This window comes from Ascaphus truei, chromosome 2, assembly GCF_040206685.1.
Source record: "Ascaphus truei isolate aAscTru1 chromosome 2, aAscTru1.hap1, whole genome shotgun sequence".
NCBI lineage: Eukaryota > Metazoa > Chordata > Amphibia > Anura > Ascaphidae > Ascaphus > Ascaphus truei.
The window spans coordinates 121,249,212-121,273,354 of NC_134484.1; the positions used below are offsets into that span (position 1 = coordinate 121,249,212).

At 40.3% G+C, this 24,143-nt stretch overlaps 1 protein-coding gene across 17 annotated transcripts in view; it reads right to left on the reverse strand.

Moving 5' to 3' along the window:
- Positions 1 to 24,143, reverse strand: part of DTNA (dystrobrevin alpha) — a 373,309-nt gene that overhangs the window by 19,965 nt on the left and 329,201 nt on the right. For 11 of the 17 annotated variants that reach the window (XM_075584537.1, XM_075584521.1, XM_075584542.1 and 8 more), the window contains 6 exons: positions 22,258 to 22,352; positions 19,961 to 20,074; positions 18,851 to 18,947; positions 17,519 to 17,539; positions 7,263 to 7,422; positions 6,763 to 6,852 (listed from right to left, as the gene is read on the reverse strand). In XM_075584537.1, coding sequence (XP_075440652.1) covers positions 6,763 to 6,852; positions 7,263 to 7,422; positions 17,519 to 17,539; positions 18,851 to 18,947; positions 19,961 to 20,074; positions 22,258 to 22,352 — 577 coding nt within the window. The remainder of the gene's footprint in view (positions 1 to 6,762; positions 6,853 to 7,262; positions 7,423 to 17,518; positions 17,540 to 18,850; positions 18,948 to 19,960; positions 20,075 to 22,257; positions 22,353 to 24,143) is intronic. The other 6 variants (XM_075584576.1, XM_075584549.1, XM_075584528.1 and 3 more) reach the window with 1 other exon arrangement.

Consider the following 24,143-nt stretch of genomic DNA (forward strand, 5'->3'; position numbering starts at 1 on the left):
ACAGAACACAACTCCTAGTTGACACCAAGCGGAATGATGGGACTAACGATTATAAACCAATTCGTTTCATCGGTACCTTCAGTGACCAATGGGGCTCAATTTACAGGATTTTCAATAAACACTGGCACCTACTATTAGATGACCAAGATCTACAAGGGGCTATATCACACACACCCAAACTTACAAGCAGAAGAAGCCGTAACTTGAAGGATATTCTTGTTAGAAGCCACTACCAAGCCAAATCAAACACCACATGGCTAGCTAAAAAACCTACGGGATCATACGCATGTGGCCGATGTAAGGCCTGTAGACACGTACCTAAGAGAACAGACTTCATGGACTCTAATAAACAGCGAACATTTAAAATTAATGAGTTCATAAACTGCGTTACTGAGGGGGTGATATACCTGTTAGTCTGCGGATGTGGCAAGTTATATGTAGGCAAAACGTTCAGGCAGTTTAAAAAGAGAATTCTTGAACATCTGGGTTCTATTCAGAATGCCGCAGACACCCCTGTGGCACGTCACGTAATAAGCGAACACAATGGAAACAGTGACCAATTAATCTTTATTGGCATACAACATATCCCATGGGGCCAACGTAAGGGTGATTGGGACAAGGCACTACTACAGACTGAGTGTAAATGGATATACATGCTCAATACACTCAGTCCCATCGGCCTCAATGAGGGGTTTATTTACAAGTCATACCTGTAACCTCTGTAATACACTACACAGGATGGGGATCCAGGTATACAGTTTAAACTTAGAGTCCGTTTTGACTTACGGGGCGGATGCCATAGGTTAGAACAGTCCTACACCCCCCATTTACGCACCACCGTACACAACTTCACAGCCCACTTACATCCACAATATATTTATAGTTACTGGTTGGCCCCAGGTCAGAAAATCAGAAATCATATAAAAAAAATAAATAAAAAAAAAAAAAAATATATATAAATGGAGATATTATACCTATACCTACCTGTGTGTTCCTTCATTTATATACAGCATAGCCCTAGATGCTAAATACACTGTTCCAACTAATTACCCTATCTATATTCATACTTGGGGTATTTAGTGCCATACTCACCATCGATTGAGGGCTATGCACATAGAGCTAACTAAATGCCTAGTGAGCTATGTGGATACGGATTTCATGTCTTACCAACTGACAACCCACTTATCTGGCAAGTTTGCAGCATCCAAAGGGTGACACAAAAAGGAAGACAGAGACAGCCACATTTAGGCATATGTTATACTTTTTATTGTGTGCCACTGTACTTGATCCGTTTTCCTTTCCCTATCACAAGATACTAGGGTTCAAAGTATCAATAGTCCTCTATTACCCCTCGAGCACTATGATATGCTCCTTAGATTGTCCATCACTAGTGGAGTGTGATTGGGGAGGTTTCCAGTCACGCCCCTTCATATGTATATAAATAAGAGTTACCATGACTCAATAGGGACCTCCTACCTTGAGAAAGCGCCGCCCCCGAGCGCGAAACGTACGTCGGGATGACGTCATCACGCTGACGTCGGAGGTCACGGGAGAGATCGCTCCTTGACAGGGAAGGGAGGGTGTTTGGTGCTGTACTGGCTACTCCTAACTACAGTTACTTTGCCTGAAATTGAGCACCATACTGGCACTTGCCACTCTATGTAACAGGAGAGCAGGTGCTGTACAGACTGCACGAGGTGACACTGCAATCACCAGAGCAGTGGGTAATGCACCCGTATCTTACTGCAGCACTTCTGATCCATCTTAACTGAGGCTCATTCCTCCGGTACTATTACACTAGTTGTATAATAGATACCCATTACACCCTCCCAGGGCTTTAGGTGATTCATCAGCATATATTGCTAGTTCTCAATTAGGCATATTTACCTCACCGCCCACTACCCCTATCGGAGCCACCTATGGAGGTATCTATTTAAGCAGTGGTATACCTCATATTAATCCTACCACCACCTCCTTATACATCCATGCCTGTGTTTTAGTTGTTTTTATTACTCACTACACTTTTTGCGTCGTGACAATGTGCGTCTACATAGATGTTTAATAAAAGTTTATTGTTTTGCCCATAGGGCATTTTAGGTGATTGTTCTATCCCAATTTTGGGTACAATTACCAGGATCCCCCTCCCCTCAATCCACCCCCTGTAGCAATACAAGCTACTCTATCTGTACAATATATTCTATTAGCCTGTGTGCAGCTATCTGGGATCTGTGGAAGATTTACCTATTGTCTTCCTGCTTACTTGCGATGTCAGTACTATCCCTTTGCACCGGTTACATTATTTGCTATTTGGTGAGCGGTGTACTACCAGTTATTGTCCAGGAGCATCTAAAGCTCTAGGACGTAATTATATGTGAGTGACACCGATTTCTTCATGTTACAGGATCGGGTGGTCAGTGAAGTTTGGATTAGGAATCCAATGAGGCCAGAACGATAGGATTCTTTGACTGGAAGATGCAAAAATGTATGATGAAGTTGGGGAAATTGGGCACTGAATCTCAAAGAGTGACATCTAGTTCAACAGTATTAATCTATTCCTGCAACAGATTGATTTTATTATTGTTCTAATGAAGTTACCATTGTGGAAGATCAATTATGGCTTTTCCACTTAAAATCAGAGTTTATTAAGACAGTCCTACAGCAAGGGCAAATCATTTTGTTTTTCAGCTTTGGGCAAAAATAACTTCAGAGTGGAGTGACAATGAAGACCAGCATGCAAAAAATACAGGATAAAGTTAGCTGTATCACAAACCAAACAAGAAAAACCACAATGAAATACAACACAGACAGCAGCAGTTTAGTGCCTTGCCTATCAGCAAATTCCTGATAAAACTCTGATGAAAAAAATAAAACGATGTTCATATCATAACTGTGAAGCTAATGAGCACTGGGAATTCAAAGCATCCACAAAGTATATTGAATCCCCTATTCAATATACGGTGAAGACGGTGCAGAGTCTAAATCATTGTGATGAAAGCAGGTGCAGGATTTTTGGCATGCTGAAGCTAACGGGGAGACTTGGGGGATAGGCCTCTGCTCAACAGATGACATGTTCATGCAGACGTTCCCAATAAATGTTAGGGTACATTCTCTTAATTTCACTGGCCACATACACTTGCAAATGGTCAGGAAGGAAATTAATAATCATCAACACATTATTATCAGATTCACACCATATTGTATAGGAACTATATAGACTTTTACAGAGAAGGAGCTGTTTAGGGCTGGGCATATTAGCTTGGTAAATTGGCAAGATTTTTTTTGTCCAAATGTGAAATGGAAATATTGTTTTTTGGAGAATAATTGGAGGGGCCACTGAGGAGCATGTATTGCACCACTGCAGTCTTTCTGCAGTTTATCTTCATGCTTCCTTCCTCAGTAACGGTGAGTTACCTCTTCCTCTCTTGATCTTCTTGCTCTGACAGAAACTTGATTCTCTGATTCTGGCTCTACTATAGAGGTAGCACTCTCCTATTGTGGCCTTTCCTTCTCTCATACTCGTCTCCCGCACGTCGTGATGGGTGAGTGGGATTACTACGCTCCACACTGCCGTTACCACTTCTCTGTCCTTCCCATCCTTTCAGTTTCTATTCGCGATTTGTCTTTTTCTCTAGTCGACCTACATATTGCTATAATGTATTGTCTTCCTCCTTCCACTACCGCCACTTTCCTCGCTGACCTGGAATCCTGCCTGTCCCTATTTCCCTCCTGTGACTCTCCATCCCTCTGCCTAGGGGATTTTAATTGTTCTATTGATGACTCATCTGTCATCTGGGCTACCCGTTTTATCTCTCTTAATTCCTTCTATGGCCTTCACCAATGGACAGCTCCACAGTACCCCAGCTCCACAGATGGCCACTTAGACCTTGTCTTCACTAAAAACTGTTCTATTTCTGACTTTTCTATCTCCTCGTTTCTGCTCTCGGACTATCAATCTTCTTTGACATCTTGATCTCATCATCCATTATGCCTCCTATCTCCCCTCCATATTCCAGAGACTTTCGATCCATGGATCACCAAGCTTTGGAGTCCTCCTTGAGCTCTAAACTCTTTTCTCTATCCTACAGTGACCATGACAACCTGGTCACCACATACAACTCTATCCTTTCCAGCTGCCTGGACCAGCATGCTTCCCTTCTTCTACGGCACTCAGGCCTGCTAACCCTCATTCCTGCTTAATATTTAGACATACATTCTATGTCTATAGATGAAATCTCACACTCATTAGTCCTTTAGTGTATCTATTGCTAAATCCTCTCTTCTATCTGCTGGTGTACCTCAAGGCTTGGTTCTGGAACCTCTCTCATTACATTCTTCCTTGGTGACCTTACAGATGTAGCGAGACTTACTGCCCTCTGCGTCACAGACAATGAAGCAACAGAAGACACATAACCACACCGCAGTGGCACCAAAGACAGTAAGTCTGGCTACATCTGTATTAAATAATTTGGCTTCAACCACCACCTGTATGCAGAAGATACACAACTGTATCAATACACACCAAACTTCACATCTGCTGTATAATCTGAGGTCCTAACTGTTTTACGGCAATCTCATTCTAGATGGCAGCTAGACGCCTCATACTCAATATATTAAAGACTAAGCTGTTCATAATCTATATCCATCCAGTTCCCGAAGCCCATTGTTTAGGTGTCATCATTTGACTCTTCTCTTTCATTCAACTCTCACATTGATGTTATAGCTAAATCTTGCATATTTTTTATCTGTAACAGGGGTAACATTTTATTTTCTGTTTCTCTACTACTAAAATGTTAATACATGCCCTCATTCTCTCCCAACTGGGCCACTTCAACTATCTTCTTACTGGCCTCCTTGCCTCACATACTTTCTACCATTCAAGCTTTTTAAAATGCTGTTGCAAGGATAACTTCATCACTCTGCTCTCGATCAGTCTCTGCTTCTCTACACCTGAAAAATCTCGGTGGCTCCCTATTAAACTCTGCATTCACTACACAATTATTTGTCTCTCTTTTAAGGCTCACCATTCCCGTGTCCCTCTGTATATCTCAACTTTAATATCTCGCTATATCCCTACCCACCCTCTATGATCTGCCCAGGTCTGTCTTCTCTCTAGTCCCCGTGTCACTACAGCTCTCTTCCACCTACAACCCTTCTTACATGCTGCACCCTACCTCTGGAATTCCATCTCAATGCCCACCAAGAATCTTCTCTCTCTAACGTCAAAACCCTTCTTATAACTCACCTGCTCAACAAAGTGTTTACTCACTAAACACAGTATTCTTTAATATACACGCTAATCCTTGCACACAACTTGAATTGACTCCTATTCTGTTTCTGTTGGTCTCCCCACATGCTGATTCAATTTTAAGCACCGTGGGGTCGGGATTTCTTTCTCCTAATGTTACACGTATGTCGTGGTGCATGTATCCCATCTGTATTATTGTATTACCTGTATTCTAATGTTGCCTAACTTCAGAAAGGAAAACTGAGACACAAGGATGATCTGCCAAATATCACACTACTTATATGTAAGGTGGCTAGCACTGTAACAACAAAAGCTGTACATGTAACATTAACTTATTAACCATATTATCCTGTTTACATGTATTGTATGATGCTATAATTTAGCAGGGGACGTAACAGTCGTCATCCCCTGCCAGTGCCAAGCTGCTCTATAATAAAAATGATAAAAGGGGATGAACATATGACCATAAACTACAAGACTTCTTGCGACAGTTGCTCCTTAAAGCAGCAATACTACATTCCCCGATTTTTCTTTCTTTTTTTAAAAATTATTTTAATATGTAAAGCATGTGGCAATCGTTTGTTTCTCCTGTTATAAATCTATAACAATCCTGAGTGTGTGCCTAACATAATGGTCACCTTTTCAGTTTCAATCAATCCTTCAGTCAGTGGAGCCCAGCAGCTACAATGTATTCTGATATTACAAAAGTAACATTATTGCTACAGTTTGCCGCTCAAACTGCTGGGAACATTGGCAACAAATTACCACAAACAGGAAAGTGTTACAAAGATCTTGCACTGCTTGGGAGGTGGGGTGAAACCTGCTATAGAAATCAAAGGATGCTTTAAAAACTCATTAAAAATGGCATCAACAGTTGAATTAAAAAAAAAAACAGTCAGTATTATCTAATACTACAGAACTGATTTATTTACTGTAAAAAAAAACAAAAAAAAACCATATAAGATTTCACGTCTTGCTGCTTTAAGCACTTCAACTGCACAGAGATATATCACATGTATGAAAACACAATGATATTGCTGCAAAGTATCGATGTGACTTTATGAAATCCATGCAGCCTGGCAGTGGGAACCAGAAATGGTAATAGCAAGAGACCAGAAACAGACGTTGCCTGGTGTTAATGGCACTGCCATTGGGGACCTTGTTTGCATCCCAGTGCCAGCTCCTTGCATCCTTAAGTCAGTTGTTCCCTTTTCCCATGCCTCATGCACACAAAAAGCCATACTGTTAACTCTTTTAAGGCAGATACTTTGGGTCTACCAAATATATTTTTAAAGTGTTGAATACACACTGCAGGGCTAACTAAAACACAATATTATTATCAATGCAACAACTAACTCCTTCCCCCACTACTCATATTGCTCCATATCATCTCTTTCCAAAATTGCATGCTCAACATAAAGCAATGCTGCATGATACAGCATCCACAGATTGTATTTTAATGTTTAAAGGGGAAGCAGGCGTGTGTAGCATGCTACAGCAGTTGCTTATTTGCTCACCTGACTTCAGCTCCTTTACCAGAGAAGACATGGTATTGGTAATAGAATCAGCCGCCACTAGCAAGTCATTCCTTAAATTTCTTCTCATGCCTGAGATGGAGTAAATCAAACATGAAATCACTGCCGTGTAAATCAGAGATCCGAGACCAGCTAGAAAAGCTTACAGATGCTATAACTTTGCCATTAGAAGTGTCTCATGCACGGACGTTCAGATATGGAATAATGTTATTGGCTCAAGCTCTTATCATTGATACGCTAAACCTTTTTTTCCCCATCCAGATGTTAAACTAGCTCCCATATTGTCTCATTGAATTACAATTCATGGGGAGGGTTGAACTTTTTTGTCTTTATACTACGTTACATGTACAATACACTCAGAGGGAGCCGCAAAACCTTAGGATCATTAACATGAACCTCAAGCCCACCAATTCCATGTAAAATAAGCAGTTTGGCACTTTGTAAGTAACTTGTAAGGAATCACTCTTTGCTAAGAAACGTACTCTGTGCAAAAGCTTCTTGCACATCTCCGCCAACCCCGGTCAGAGAGTCCTGAGGAGTGTGGGTTGGGGTGGAGCAGGCGGATGCAGACCTTATAGGCATGGGGATAGGCCTGCTAATGGTGTGACTAGGAGAAGAGCGAGGGGAACCGGCCCCTTGAGTCTGGAAGACAAGAACATGTGGTTAATAACTCCCAAACACTTATGGTTATTTTTGTTGTAACTTCAAAGTCCCTTTGCTACCAAAAGGGCTGGTAGTAAATTGCTATTAAGGCAGCTGAGGGGTTAAACATGCAGTCTTTCCTACCTCTTCTGATGCCTGCCATTGCTGTGTGTCTTTTTGGAATAATAAAACTGACTGTATTGTAGTATTGAGAGAAAGGATGACTGCGTACTAATTAAATGTACAGTATGTGATAGGGTTCATATACTCGGCGTGTCTTTTATATTTTTCTTAAAACACAGCAAATCATATCACCACAACCAATATAAACAATCCTATTATAGACAAATATATATTTGCAACAAACCGCTATGAAACTACTGATAAACCAGGGGCATATTTTGTCATAAAAATATGTCTACTATGGGGAGTGACCCTTATCCATACAAACTTCATGCTATCCCTTTCATTTAATGTGACGGTGTCAGCCCCAGTTTACTGGTCCAGAAACACATGCGACAGCCTGTAGTAGTTTCAGGGTGCTGTGAAATAATATGACTGCTGTAATGATTGCTTTATTAATCAGTCCTGACCGCTAAGCGGGGCTGCACCTGTATATCCTGCAAGGTGCTTTAGATGCTCAGGAGAATAACATCCTGTAAGCTCCCCAGTGGCAAAGTGCTTACAAACTATGAGATCTAAAAACTACCAGGGCATTACCAGAACCCAAGAATTTCAGTAGATACGGTACAACGTCAACAATACAGTTCCCTCTTACTGGATTTTTAATTTTACCTTAGGATACGCTAATTGCACCGCTCAATTTCAGTGGTAGATAGCATTTCTGAAGTATTTATAATGGCATGCCAATAAATATGGGCTCCTTTTTGACATTCTAAGATACTAAGGGAACCTGATCATGTGAAGTCCACATCTCTCATCCCTCTTTAATCGTATGTGCTTGTTGTGCCAGGGAAGTATTTGTAGTTCCTTCAGTACTTCAGTAGTGTTAATTATTTTTGGACTGAAAATACTGTACACCACTGGACTACCACTAACTTCGACTAATCTGAGGCACAGTATAAATGTTAGGTTTGGGGGGTTCCCCCTCTAAAAGGTTATTTGGCTTACAATACTGTTAGTGTAGACCGTATCCCTCGTTGGGGCTTGACAAAGCTTGGGGAGATGGTTGATCAGTAAACAAGAACATTGCTGAATAGGTAACGTGCCGTCATGTCCCATCATGCACACAACATCATGTGATATTTCATGTAACACTTGTACACCAAGGTAAGAAATGCGGTTAAAAAGTAATTATTGGAAACAGATGACACTATGGAACAAAACCAATAAGTGTAGCAGCTTCTTCCATAAATTTTACTAAAAGCAGAGCAGTTTATAGCAATAAAGAGCAAACCCAAATAAATTAGTCTCACGCATGCAGTAAAAACATCTACAATGATCTTGATTAGTGGCCCAGCTGTTTGCAGTTAACAACGTTTAACGGGGATACTACAGTGTAAAACATCATGCTGTTAGCACCTCACAGTTGGCTTTGCATATGTCACCTTCTACTGTAGAAATAGTAATCTGATGTCATGGTATAGACAGGAACATGTTAAATACTTAGTATAGCAAACATGGGGTAAATCGTTTTGCTACAGTACATACAGTATGCCTTTTAAGTCCTGTATCACTCACACAGTGGGAGTGTGTGTGATAAAAGTTAAGCTTTCGCATAGCTGAAATGTGCAGGTTCAGGTAATCAAACAATTAATGAGGTACCCGCAAGACAGCAGTTTTACAACCAGCTGTCAATACTTAGATGACAGGCCGTGTTGAGATTCCCGGCTTTCCTGGCTCTCCCCCTCCCTCCTGGCTCTCCCAGATTACGCTCTCAAGCGCGCTCTCGCAGTGCGGCACTTCTGGTGCTTGCAGCGTGTGCGTACGTGCAGTCCTGCCTGCTCTTAGCTCGCTGCCACCGCCTCCTGCCCGCATATGGGGGGGGAGAGTAATGTGAGATCCAGTGGGGGGAGTGATGCGAGATGCAGGGGGGGGGGATGTGAGATGCAGGGGGTGGGTATATGAGGATGATGATGAGGGGTGCTGGGGGAGATATATGAGGATGACGATGAGGGGTGCTGGGGGAGATATGAGGATGATGAGGGGTGCGGGGGGAGATATGAGGATGATGATGAGGGGTGTTGGGGGAGATGATGAGGGGTGCTGGGGGAGATATATGAGAATGATGATGAGGGGTGCTGGGGGAGATATGATGATGATTTTACCCGTGTGGCCCGATTTTTAAAAAAATATATGTATTTGGGGGGGGGGGGGGGTGGGGGTCATTTAAAAATTATTGGGTCAGTGGGAGTCTTTTTGAAATGTATTGGGGTGGTGGGGGTCTTTTTAAAATGTATTGGGGTGGCGGGTGTCTTTTTTAAATGTATTGGGGCGGCGGGGGTCTTTTTTAAATGTATTAAGGCGGCGGGGGTCTTTTTAATATGTATTGGTGGGGGCCTTTTTAATATGTATTGGTGGGGGCATTTTTAATATGTACTGGCGGGGGAGGGTATTTTTATTATGTATTGCGGGGTGGTGCTACATGTATTTAGGGGGGTTGGGTTTTTTGGTATGTATTTTGTGGGGGGGTTGAGTGAGAGTTGGGTAATTGACGGAAGGCAGGGGCGAGTGAGAGGAGAAAGGGGGGAGAGGGAGTGAGTGAGGAAAAGAGGGAGTAAGAGTGAGACGCAGGGGAGATAAATACATACAAGGCGGAAGGAGGGGGAGAGTGAGTGAGATGGAGGGGAGAGAAATACATGGGTAAAGGGTTAGAAATAGAGGTGACTCGTGAGGTGTGAAATTAACCTAATATGTGTCAGCCACATAGTGGTTCCCCGAGATTTTTCAAAATACTTCAAGGGTTCCTCCAAACAAAAAAAAAATAGGAATTACTGGATTAGACACTCAAAGGTTATACAAAGGACAGCAGATTATTTATCATTAAAGGCTAACAAATTGAAATCATTTGAGTTTTGTACAACCTGCCGCAGAGTCACTTCTGTATAATTTGACCAGATTTGGTTGTCATAGTATAGAAATGATTAAAGCACCTTTATGACAAGTTGCCAATAATTCATTAAAAAGAAACTTAGCACGTTGCATATGTGTGCGTCCAGAAGGTTATCCTAAGTATGTTAGTAAAGCAAAGATGGATTAGCACTCAACAATAAATCAGAAATAATCCATAAAATGCCACGTAGACAAAGCAGCATATAATCTACTATTTTAATATGTGACCCTCACAGGATATAAAGTAAAAAGCATACAATAACTCAAAAGAGTCCCATAGGAAACACAGGTTGGACACACTGTATACTCACAAAATGCTCATAGAGGTCTCGGATTTATTGTTGAGTGCCCATCCATTTTTGCATTACCATTGTACTGATCATTTATGCCTAGCGTTGGGGGCACAGGATCCTAGTACCAACCAGATCCAGGTGATGCCTTTTTTAAAATACTTTCTCTAAATTCTAGATCTGGTGAGTGCATATTCAATTTTTTCTTTTTATATCCAGTCTGTTGACATTTTTAGGAATTTTTGAAATGTTGCCAACTACTGAGGAGAGTTACTGAGCCTTTTATACTCTGATTAAAGTTAGTAAAATACATGTTCTTCCTCACAGGTCATAAAGTGGTGTAATAGCTAAGGGACTAGTGTTCTGGTAAATATCAAAAGAGAAATGGTAATACTGTAGTGCCGACGAGTATTCTAAAACAAACCTGGGGCAATCACTAACAAGACCCAGGTACATGCTGGGTACAGGCTGCAACATTTCAGTGACATTTCTGCAGACAGACTAATGGCCCATCGGATTAACAGCGGGGGTCCCTAGCAGTCCCATTCAAACTGAATGAGACTGCCAGGGACCCGTGCTGTGTTAATCCGATGGGCCATTAGTCTCTGCAGAAATGTCACTGAAGTGTTGCAGCATGTACCCAGCATGTACCCAGCATGTACCTGGGTCTTGTTGGTGATTGCCCTAGATTGTCCAAGTTTAAGGCAAGTTTTAGAATACTCGTCGGCGCACCTGTATAAAGATTCAGGTCTGAAGTCCACAAGTTAGACTCATCTTAAGAGATACACTGCGTGTTTGTGGGTCGCGCATCTTCTACCCGTGACCACCTGGGGGACCCTACTCTAAAGCACGTTCTATAGTGCCGGTCATGTGCTACGCTGTGTGCGCGCGCGGATTTTTAGTTGGCTGACGTTCGTCAGCCTTTCTATAGAAGGGCCGCTCGCGCGCACGGCAGGGAGAGGGGAGCCGACAGACAGCGGCGAAGATGAAGAAATTCATCTTTTCGCGTTGCTGCCTGCGCTCAAATGTATGTATATGTGTATGTGTGTATGTATGTATGTGTGGATGTGTTTGTATGGATGTGTGTGTGTGTGTGAGTGTGTGTGTGTGTGTGTGTGTGTGGGTCAAGGATTGTAAAACAAAACAAAAAAATCTATCTAGGACTTACTTTCACTCACACAACCCATGCACACACATATACTCACACATACACACACATATACACACATATACACTAACCTGCAGCTCCCGGCTCTATATACATGAAAAGCATGTGGCACGCGCGTTCGCATAGGAATGCGCGGCCGCATGCTGTATAGAACAGCCCTTAGTCATACGAAGGGCGTTTTCACTACAGTTCAATTTGGTCATTTGGTTAGCAAGCTTGCCATTATTTGATCAAACGATGTAACCAAAGGTCTCCTTTGTCTTACAGATTTAGTTTGACCTACTGTATATATATTTATTTCCCCATTTATTATTAGCCCAATGGGAGAAGCGCAGGGATTCACTTTCTGTTTTTTCACATATGTATGGCCAGTCTTTTCACCAGCAGCATGCTCCTTACACGGAGAAGCGCGGTGAATATATATATATACAGTGTTCGACAAACCTATACATTTGCTCGCCCTGGGCGAGTGGATTTAACCCCCGGGCGAGTAAATATTGGCCCAAGCAGCACACGTTTGGTACTAGGTGGCGAGTAGATTTTTTTGTGTGGCGAGTAGATTTTTTGGTGATTTGTCAACCACTATATATATATATATATATATTTGTTTTACAATTTGGGTTTCTGTTTTATGGCCCTTTATTTTAAACTGCCTGATCTTATTCACTGTATGTTACATTGTAATATATGTATGAACAAGCACTGTAATTTTTCTTGTTATATTAATTCTAACATTTTCAATTAAAAATTAGTACTATCTTTGAGATCCAATTGTACCGGTGTACCTGGGAAGGGACTTTTTCTAGTATGTTTTACCATCTTGGTATTTTATTACATTTGTATATTTGTTGGGGGGCGGCAAAGTCCTCCAATTACCGTGACACCATTAGTCCTAGAGGTGTAAGGATATTTGGGGTTTGTGGCTTATTTGAGGGCCCTGCGGGAAGGTGAGAAAAAAGCTGAGCGCCCATTTTGTGGTTAACCCCTTACAGACACTTCCACGTGGGCGAGTGTGTACGTGACAGATGCATATTAGATTTAGGGGAGGGGAGCAAACAAACACTTTCAAATGAAATGGGAAATTCCAAGTATTGGCCACTTGATACTGTAACAGATTTCGACACTATTAAAAGAGGACCCTTTAGAACACGAGTTGTAGTCTATGGACCGCCTGGGGATCCGTGGGAATTTTTTTCCCCTTTAGAACTGCCTAAAACGGAACCGGAGAAATTAAAACAAATGAAAACTCTGACGATATTTAAGTTCTGCAAACCACTGAACATTGCTTATTAGATGGGTGCAAATAAATGTCCCACCTTTCAATATATATCAAATAGTCCACGGTTCGATTCTTTACTCAATTTATTCAGAGACAATAGAAAACATTTTTCACAGCATCATTTCAGTTAGTTACATAATTCAGGCATATAGAATTTAGTCTTAGAGTGGAGAATCCTTAGTTCTTCTTAGCTTGGTGATGTTAAATGATTCTGAATTTTATAAATCCAAATGCAATCTTTATACATTTCAACAATACATGTTTCTCTCACTGTCAACCAAAATATTCTTGGTTAATCATAGAACGCTGTTTCTTTCTTTTTTTAAAATCAATATTTACTTTGATTTAGAAGAACCTCTTTGTTCTATCACTAAGTAACTATAGTTAATCCTATGTTCATTATCTTTTAAGACCCATCTGTATTGTATTGTCTTTTACTACTAACTAACCTTTGATTCCAAACTCAAGACCATATACTATTCAACTCAGCAGACATTAAACATACAGTACCAAGTTGCTTAAATCACACAAAACACTTTTATACCTGCCTGTTTTCAGGCAGCTAATCATTTTCCAGTATAATGTATAACTTAATACTATATTACTTATTTTAACTAATTACATGCTGAATATATCTGTATATAGCATCTTTATTATTTAAGCTTGGAATCGTCCTATCTTCAACCTGTATTAGCAACCACAAAGGATCTAGGGCTCCGTAGGTTCAAAAAGGTGAAGAACCACTGCTTTACAAGGAATAACAAATACATGGGAAGCTACGTAAGAAACTGCAGGTATTTGCTCACTGATTTGCTCAATGATGCGTCAAATGTAATAAACCTATTAATTGTTTATCTTACATTGAAGGAGATCTGTTAAGATCTGTTAAACTCACAAGTTAATGCTACCTTAGCATTAGTAGATTGGATCCGTTTGAAGAACAAGGAAGTCATGTTCAGCATAGGCCCAATCTTTGATACATACAGATGTAGGATTATTATTCCCGCTGTCGCATTGCAGCGGGACAAACACCCAGCAGCAGAAGCGGCAACTACTCTGAATCTGCCACACGAGAAGGGGCAGGACTAATTTACTACTTCAGCAGCGGGAGTGCGCCAGCCGGTGCAATAATACTGGCTACATCTATTCCTTGACATTACTACGCTGTGTAACTTCTCCCTAGCACCTAATGTCTCTACACAGGAACTATTAAACACAGCATTAAACAGAATCTCTAACTTAACAGAAAAACTGTATGTCACAGTGACTGATACATTGCCACCTGAACTTGATAGATTTATGTTGTTTGGACAGTAAATATATTTAATTAGATGTGTTTCATTCTCTCCATCTTGTTCCCTGTCTTCTGTTCTAGTCAATTGTAAAAAGATGTGAAATCTGTTAAGCTAACGTGTACAGCTGAAATGCTCAGTGATATATTTTTATCGCATGGGTGAGCTTGTCAGATGAGAGCAGTACTGTGTAGTTATTTCCAAACTGGCTGCTGCAAAGCTTGGATTTATAAAGTTACTGATGTGGTACTAAAAAGCATCACGGATCCAAAGCCAACTGCATAGGAGGAGAACCAGTCTTCAGATTAAACCACCTTTAAAAAGGAATCATTTCTTTTTATCCCTCTCAGTAGGACAGTGTTCTATACGCCACTATTTAAGATTAAGGGATTTCTACTATTTACAGGGTGTTCAATAGAAAATACATTCTGCAAAAGTCAAGCCAGTGTCATAAACAGTGCACTAAAGTGCCATAGTTTTTATATTATTTGACGTGTCTTCTCCAGGAACATATTTAAAGGCCTAGAAAAGTGAAATATTTAGCTTTCACTAATTTTCAAGGAAATAGACACAATTAGAAAAGCTTGCTCGTCATGTGCATGCTCTCTTTAAGTATATGATGGTGCATAGCACAGAAAAAAAGGCTCATGTTCTGAATACATTTTGATCTCCTCACTTCAACAAGGATAATTTAGGACAGACGCTAGTTTTTGAATGATAGTAATTGGAAGCCATGGTTTTGTATAAACCCTTGGCCCATAGGTGTGCAATGAATCAAAGTACAGCCTACCCCAATCAAACTTATTTAAATGTATTTATTTTAGTAAACAGTAAAATATTTAGAGATTCAGTTCCACACGTGAAATTGTGTCTACTGCCCCTTTATGCCTGTATAGTAACTTAAGACAAATATGCACAACATGGTGAATAATTGACATCATTGTTTTTCTTTACTCTTATATTTCAATTTTGTAATTCTCCAATATATTACTAAAATAATTTATTTATCTAAAAATGCTTTTTGCATTGCAAAACCATCGACCTAAAAGTTTTTCTTTGTGCCTAAACCCTGTATCCTGCCACGTTGGAATGGCAGCTTCACCTGGCATCTTGGATATAAACCCAAAACCGCCCTCTAATGCAGAGGTTCCAAATTTGTGGTGTGTATTCCCTGAGTTAAAACATTATTCAGTAAGGCAATGCAAAAATAGCATCCATAATTGAGCTCATTAGCAGGGCCGTCGATTCCTGTGCATCGAGCCCCGCGGTTACAGAGGCCCCGCGCTGTCCCACATGTCAATTAAACTGCTTGCCGGAGGGGGAAAGTGTAGGGTCTCTCTTACCTTCTCCGGTGGCATCTCTCGGCGTCTCCTCCTGCATGGTCCCATCATCATGGCTCCGCGATGTCCAATGGCGTCGCGTTGCCGTGACAACGGGACGTCACGCGACACCGTGACGCCCCACTGTTATGGAAACTCGATGCCATTTGACGTCGCGGAGCCATGATGACTGGACTATGTAGGGGGAGATGACGGGAGGAGGAGATGCCGCCGGAGAAGGTAAGAGCCGCACATGCCCCTGCCCTGAGACCCGCATACATCTCAGCAGGACCTGCTCATCAGAATAGGATTAACATCACATGATTTCAGGATAGCGCTAGTCATACTTTAGTAACGGGACGTTATTTATGTCTTGGCATTACTCTCATCCATGCTCATTGTTTGAGGTACCTATTTGAGATATTTATCACACTTTATTTTTTTTCCTGCCATTTAGATACCCTCACGTTTCTCCCCCCAGTTTTTAACTCACATTTATCATGACTCGCATATTGCATTCTTTCGCTTTCCCTTCCTCTCCCTCCCTATTTCAGTGTCTTGATGGGAGTAATGCCAGACCACCGCGCTACGACTTCAATAACAAACCTTTATTTCCTGGCATTAACGCCGATTAGTCAACACGTGATGAATATTATTTACGCACATTTTGCATACAATTAAGAACAACAACGATGGGGGTTATTTGCTAAAGTCTCCCAGCTGCAAAAACGGGACAAAGTCTGTGCAAAAGATTTACACCAGATTTAATCAAAGGAAAAACTTCCATTGCTTTCCATGGGACTCCTTTTCTTTGATCAATATGGCTCTATATTGTGCACTGTTTGCCCTACTTTTACAGCCGGGAGACATTAGTAAATAAACCTCCATGCTTATAATAAAGTCATGTTATTTGCGTGAGTAAATACTGCATTATGAGTCACGGGACGTTAACACAAGTAAAATATACAAACAGAGCATAGTGAATCTGGGCATGTGTGTATTCTTATTTGACCTGCAATCATTAATAGGGTGGGATACAGAATACCTACAGACAAGATATAAATACAGATACCTTGTGTCAGACCTATAAATAGTTTTGTCTTGGATGGAAAATTGTTTCTTTGTTACACTGATACAAAATAGAATACATTTGGCAAAACGTATCATGCTTTGCGCATTCTGCACTTTCACACCAACATTTGCAAATCTTACATTTTTAAACAAACATTACAAATGGAACAGAGGCTGAATCCTTCCCCTCTGCTGGAACTCCAATACAATGTGTACATTAGTGAAGCTGCAACTTTAAAATTAAACGACAAAATAAGTTAATGGTAAACCTACAGTACTTTGATAAGGGTGGTGTATTTTTAACTTAAGTAAAACAGAATTACAGTTACCACAAGATAATGAGAATAGTTAGCTAAGCTTTACATGTACATGTAGTGTACGGAGGGAATTTGCATCTATTTGCCCATTTTCTATTGCATTATGTCTGTCCATAATATAGTGGGTCATGGCTTGCATTTTGGTTATTGTAAGATTCTGCAAAAAACAACAACAATATATTCAAGTCTCTTCTCATGCAAACACTCAAAGCAAATGCATTCCAAGTCTGTTATTTCCATTGTAGGGGTTAGTCACGAGTCAGGCCTACTAAAGGGGCACAGACTTACTGCCTGTTTCAGCTCCTGTTCCTGCAAAAGTGTTCAGCCAGAACAACAAAAAACACATTAACATTCACTTCAGACTTTTTGGTCTTTAGACAGAGAGGATTTTAAGAAGAAACTAAGTTCTACTGAAAAAGAAATGTTTTTGCTCTGTGTAGTTATGAAAGGTTAAAAAGAAAGGTTATGTAATTATAGATTGGAAATGTTTGAAAGTAGAGAACATGTTACTAAATGCTACGGATTCCTAAGCAGGGTTTGTGACATGTTGGCATGTTGCATCCCAAAAAGTGAATAAAACAGGAAAACTCAAAAAAGGGAAACTCAAAAGTAGAATATGAAGTTTAGGGAGCAGAAAGTTTAGTTTTTTTGGACTAACATGAATGTGCTTCCCAGTGCTAATTTTACCACATAAATTCCTCAGGTTAACTCACTGGCATTGTCCTAGCATAACACATGGGCTCATCTGTTTCATCCAATTAATCTCTCTTCCTGAGGATACCGAGAGAGCATACTGTATCCGCGGAACCAGGGATTTCCTGGGGGTAAGACTAGCACATAACTAAGATAACTACTCTACAAATCTCACCTCATTAGGTACAGTAAATAATGCTGGTATCTGCTAAATAACCTTCTATAGAAACCGCTGAGCTGTATGGATAATAATTTTTATGCATCCTAAGCTGATAAGGAATCTATTAACACCTGTTAACAGATTTGATTCTTGAGTAGGGTAACAAAATTACTTCTCTTCACGTATTGATACTCAGCAACTCAAGTCTATTGCACAGTTAAACAAAGAACATCAGAAAACGTCAAAGATGGCTAAAACGTAGCAGAGCACAATTTAGCAATATTGAACGATACACAGGTTTGGGAAATGTTTTGATTTGAACTTTACACAAGATTAATGTCAAAAGGAAACAATGGACACTATGCTTAATTTACCATTTAACCGTGTTACTGCCAGGGATCCAATAGGGTTGCAGTAATGAAATAGGCTTCATACGGATAACGTGTGTTGTGGTATATTTCTACTGTATGAAGATGAAGAGCACCTATGCAGTAGAGGACTGGGGATTGTAAAATTGTATTCTTTTCATAGTTACATAGCAGATGAGATTGAAAAAAAGACATATGTCTATCAAGTTTAACCTATGCTAAATTTAGACAACAGATACGTTATCCTATATCTATACTTACTTATTGATCCAGAGGAAGGCAAATAAAACCCCAATGTCATATCATCCAATGATATCTCATAAGGGGAAAAATATTTTTTTTCATGAATTTAACTCATTTCCAGTTCTGGCTCCAGTCACAGTGGAGTGCGTGTCTTACCTTGAGAAGTTTCATAAGCCCTTCAAGCTGTACCATCAGCTCTCTCCTGCTTTCCTGCAGAGCTGACATTCTCTGCTCAAGTTCATCCTTGCGCTGTCTGAAAAACAACAAGAATCAGTTCAGGATCACTCCCCAGCTAGATAGGAACTTACAATACGCTATAGAGACATATTTTCTTCTTCTTTCTACACTAAAAACTTACTAGATCTATAACAAAAAGAATAGTTATGTTCTCGTCAAGAGCAACTACCATGCTAGGTAGTTGAACAATATCCCTCTGGGTCAATTCCACCGCCTTAAAAGGAATTGCTCATCTGATCTAGATTTTTCTACACAGTCATGGATTTGGACAAAAAGATTTAAGGCCAAAGGCTATGATGAGGGTCTAGTTCAGGAGTCCTTCAATAAGGTTACAGTTAAAAGTAGAGAACAACTACTCTTACAATGAAAGGCGAAGAGTCAATCTAAAAAAAAAATAGAAAATGTTTCTAAGAGGTCTAAGGATGTTGTTTCTGGATTTGGGTATCCAGTATTTATATCCAAGTATAATCAGTCTTCTTACCAAATTAAAAAAATTCAATAAAAAATATTGGAGGGACCTCCTTTTTAGATTCATTTTTTAACGTGGTTTCGTCCACTTGAAAGCTAGCAGAGTACCTGGTAGCATAAGGTCTATTAGGATTGGTTATTTGTACCTATATTCCATCCTTGAACTCTGTGACATTCCATCTTTGTTTTATCATTTTCACAAGTATATATTGTGTGTTTTTTGTTCACTTAAATTGAGTATATATATATATTCCAATCATTTCACATTCACGTTGGTTTAATATATTTTGGCGATATCCGAATGTTTGTGTGTGTGTACCTGTGCACCACACAGTAAACATTTTTATTTAGCTTTGTGCCAAAAATATATGCTTCTGAAAAATGGGTATATTTTGCTGATTTCTCAGGTTTGCCTGCATTTCTCTGTTGTGCCCTATTTGAAAGTAGAACTGAAATATTCTTCAAATGGATGTGAAAAATACAGTTAGCAATCTCAGAGTGGTACTGAAATAGCTGCACAGTGCAAAAGTCCGTCTGTTGTAGGACTGTGGCCGGCTGTACCTGAGGAGTCTAAGCTCGGCCAGGAGAGTGGGGTTCTGTTGTGCTTTCTCGGGCGTAGGCTGGGAGGCCTGTTCATGCTCAATACGCAACCTCTGGATTTCCTGCAAAATTTCTCTTAAGGTGGAGAGAACATGGGATATGAAATAATTAGGGATTTGTATACCAGCATCGGATTTGTAAACAGAACATTATTATACATCATAAAATATAACAATTGGAGCATCTCCAGTATTGTAAAAGCAAACAATGTAACTACTTCTTCACAGTCCCTGGAGGCAAAAAAAGAGGTTAAATGGAAAACCTGACATTATATTTCCTGGATTTTAATATAGTATATGGTCCTGATATAGCCGTGGAAATGTTACATATTGTGCACAGTGTGGCACATACAGTAAGAGGTTAACCAACAAAAGGTGTACTACCACCGCAGGTGGCTCAGTCAATGACTGAGGCACCGATTGACCCACCTGTGCTGAAGCAGGGATATCCTTAAAACCTGACCTGCTGGTGGCTCTTGAGGACTGGAGTTGGCCAACCCTGATCGAGGACAACAGACCTATATAAACAGCTATCAATGTGTAATAGCATTGGTAGGCAGAGTGAGCCCCAACAGAATCTCAGTGTGTTATTGTAAAGCTCCATATGGGCAACTGCAAAGGTGATTGTAACAGCCCTTTAGAAGCAGATCTTAAAAGGTTACCTAAAGGACATTGTTCTGTCAGTGTAGGCCAACATGACTTAAAATGATATGCGTATATTATTAGTTTTGTACAACGCTGAGCAGTGATGTTTATACATCTGTGCACTGTGATTATGATCGATCCTCTTAGGGCAGCAGTAAATAAGACTCCCCCAATGACAAGAAGCAGATAATTAATTTCACCCTCAAGGTTCCAATGAAGCTACACACTGTATGTGTACGACCGGGAGCTTACTCTAAATATGATGAGAGAGTTATTAAGCATTGTATACTTCTTGATCAAAGTTGGAATAAAATAATTCCCCCCTCCCAGATCTCAGGTTGTATGATGACTGCCAGGACACACCCCTACAAGTCTGTCAACAAGTCTGGATTTTCTACAAAGACCAAAATAAGTTTGGGATATGATGATTCAGGTTTGAAACGACATTAAATCCATCTGAAGATATACTTGTATGTGTGTGGGTCTCGCACTTCCTCATCATGATCCCCGGGGAGAATCTACTACAAGATTTTCGCTGGTATTGGGTTCTATTCTATTCCCTTACTTGTCTGTTATCCTTTTATTGTACGCCATTTTGTACTATTTTTGTATAAGCCCCGCAACATTTTCTTTGTGCTAAATCTAAAATGTAATAAGTACCTGTTTTTGCGCTCTAATTGAACCAGTTTTACCTTCATAGGGATTGTCCTATTTTGTGCTTTCGTTATACCAACCTGTTTTGCTAAATTGGAGTCTTGCTAAGATCTTTCCTTTTTTTCGGCAGCAAGGGTGGCCGATGGCCTCGTAGGGTTGAGACCTTAAATTAATTCTGGAGGTTTTTGGGGTGTTCATGCTCATTTTAGTGCTCCACGGTCAGGTGAGAGACAAACACACACGTCCATGTGAGCCAGTGTGTACATGGTATATACCAGTAACTCTTTCAAAAATATATATAATCTTCCGATATACTGTATCAATGGTACTGAAAATATCAGTACGTATTGCTTGTGAAGATAACGCTGAGTGCCTAGGTTTAATAATGTGCATATAGGGCTGTGAACAGAGGCAGAAAATAAAAAAATGTTTTCATTATACAACCCGTCTAAAAGCATTCAATAAAGACAAGTTGTGTCATCTAATTACATTTGTAATGTGACTTCACATCCATTTGTCATCTCGGAGAGGGAAGAAAAGGAGACGTGTTACCTGCATTGTGGAACATTTGCTGTAAATAAAATACTATGTTAAAAGGTGCACCTGATTGGTGATGAATAGAGCACCAGGGATCTGGTAGAATGTGCACTTGGGTAATATGGTTGATGCACCATCTAATTAATGTTTCAAATGGATAGCAATACTGCTTAGAAGAAGTGGAGCACAACTCTGTGTGAGATACAATGATTTAAAAATAATATACAAATAAAAAAAACCACTGAAAAATACAGTAAATATTACCATATTATACTGGTATAATATATTTAAAAAATCCCTCGGTTAAATAAACGTACAATATAAAAGGGATTAGGCAGGGGATATAACGGAACGGGCTGCTGTCACAGTATTTAAGATCGTAAATGTTTATGCAGTAATGAGACACGAAGTACAGATTTGTACCTGTTCTTGTTCTCGAGCTCAGCGATGAGTTGTCTCTGTTGCTTATTTGCATCGATGGTGAAGGAGATATCTGGGCCCCCCCTCTGCTGAGCCTGCTGTAGTAAATACAAATCGCTGATATCAGTCCTCTGCAGAGAATCCCTTTCACAATCAACACAATGAGAGCCAAACAGGAGTCATTCAGAAAATTGGTTTTCAGATTGCACATAAATACAGAGAAGAGGGATTTGCTTTCTTCCCAACCACCTTTGTCCCAAAGAAAGCACGAGATTTCTCTCCTGGCCACTCTATCCATCATTTGGTTTTTATTGTGAATGCAGATCGATACGATGCACCCTGCGAGATACTGGGATATGTTTTAAAGATGCTCACAGAAAATCTATTTTGTAGTCTGTTATAATACTTTGCACATAGTATTCTCTCAGTGGGGATTATGGGCTCTAGATATACAACACATAATTGGAAGACACCTACGGAACTGCATATTATCCCATTGATATTCAATAAAAAATATACAACCTAAAAGTAAAGAAAAACATAAATTACATGTTAGTTCTTTAATTGTATACTTGCTCTTTGTAGTTTACAGATAGATATTGGGTTTACTTGATTTAAGATTTGGTACGGAGCTCTATTATTTTGTAGGATGCTAAGAGGGCAAGCGGCTATGGCAAATACTTCAGGTTTCTTAACCATCCAATGCTGCATTGCTCTGCATCACATTCAGAGCAGGACGGTTATATTTATGTAACCCCTCTACTTTTAGCTCTCAGACATGATTATTGCCGAGTTGGGGCCTTAGTCCCTATTATTAACTTACTGGGCTACACATGGACTAGGGTCCGGCGGCAGGAATAAACACCGTATGTCTGACTCAACTAGTTCACTTGTGCCTTTCTAACTCTGGTACCTTATGAACATCTGCTGAGGATCACTACACACAGTATACAAATATAACCCAATCCCCAATAACGCTGCGCATGTGTATCAGTGTCAGTGGTGTATTAGCCACCCGATCCTGGGTATGTTGGATTGTGATGGTGCCGGCACACCGTGGGAGCTCGTTGTGTACTAACTATTGCAGGCCTGTCCTTTGAAAATGGTGCTTCTGTACTGCTGTGCTTTGTAGCGTTGAGGGTCCCCTCTGACGGCGCTTGAACTCTTGTCCATATCTGGCCGTGTAGCTCTCTGCTCCTGTTGCCACGTGCACTCTCTGCAGACCTCCACCGAACTTCATAGCACTCAGGTCTGCGCAGATCTGACTCAATATGGCCGTCACCTCTTTAAAGGCTCCTCTCTCTCATAATCCCTCCTCTTCCACAGATGTTATTATTGGCTGCTCTCATGTCCATTACAGTCACATGTCCAGAGCACATTGGAGAGGAACCAGCTAGGGGGCAGTGTGAGTGCGTGACTTATCACACAGGGTTACATTTAGATCAGAGGGGTAACAGCCTGTGTAATCGGGTGAATGGGACTGTGTCAGAAAGAGGATGCTGGGAATTCTTCTGCATTCCCTATCCTAACTTACTACCCACACTTTGTAAACTACAGTAGTTAGAGAAATGTAATTGGCACGTCATAACGCAGAATTGTTTTTGCAGTATGGGCCTCAAGGAGACCAGAACTAACATAGGATTTTGTAGCTGCAACATGGCGGGAACGGTCTTTAATAAATTCAAGGTAAACCCAATATAGATCATTTTTTTAAAGAGAAAAGCTGGATACACAGAGGTAACATTATTATGTAGCATTTTGAGGCATTGAGTAATCTACTATACAGCTTAAAGACCTGTAGAGATTCATTTGGGGCTCAGAACAAATACAGTTTATTGTCAGCACTTGGTTTTTATAGCAATTTGATAGCAACTTGGGTTTTATGCCAC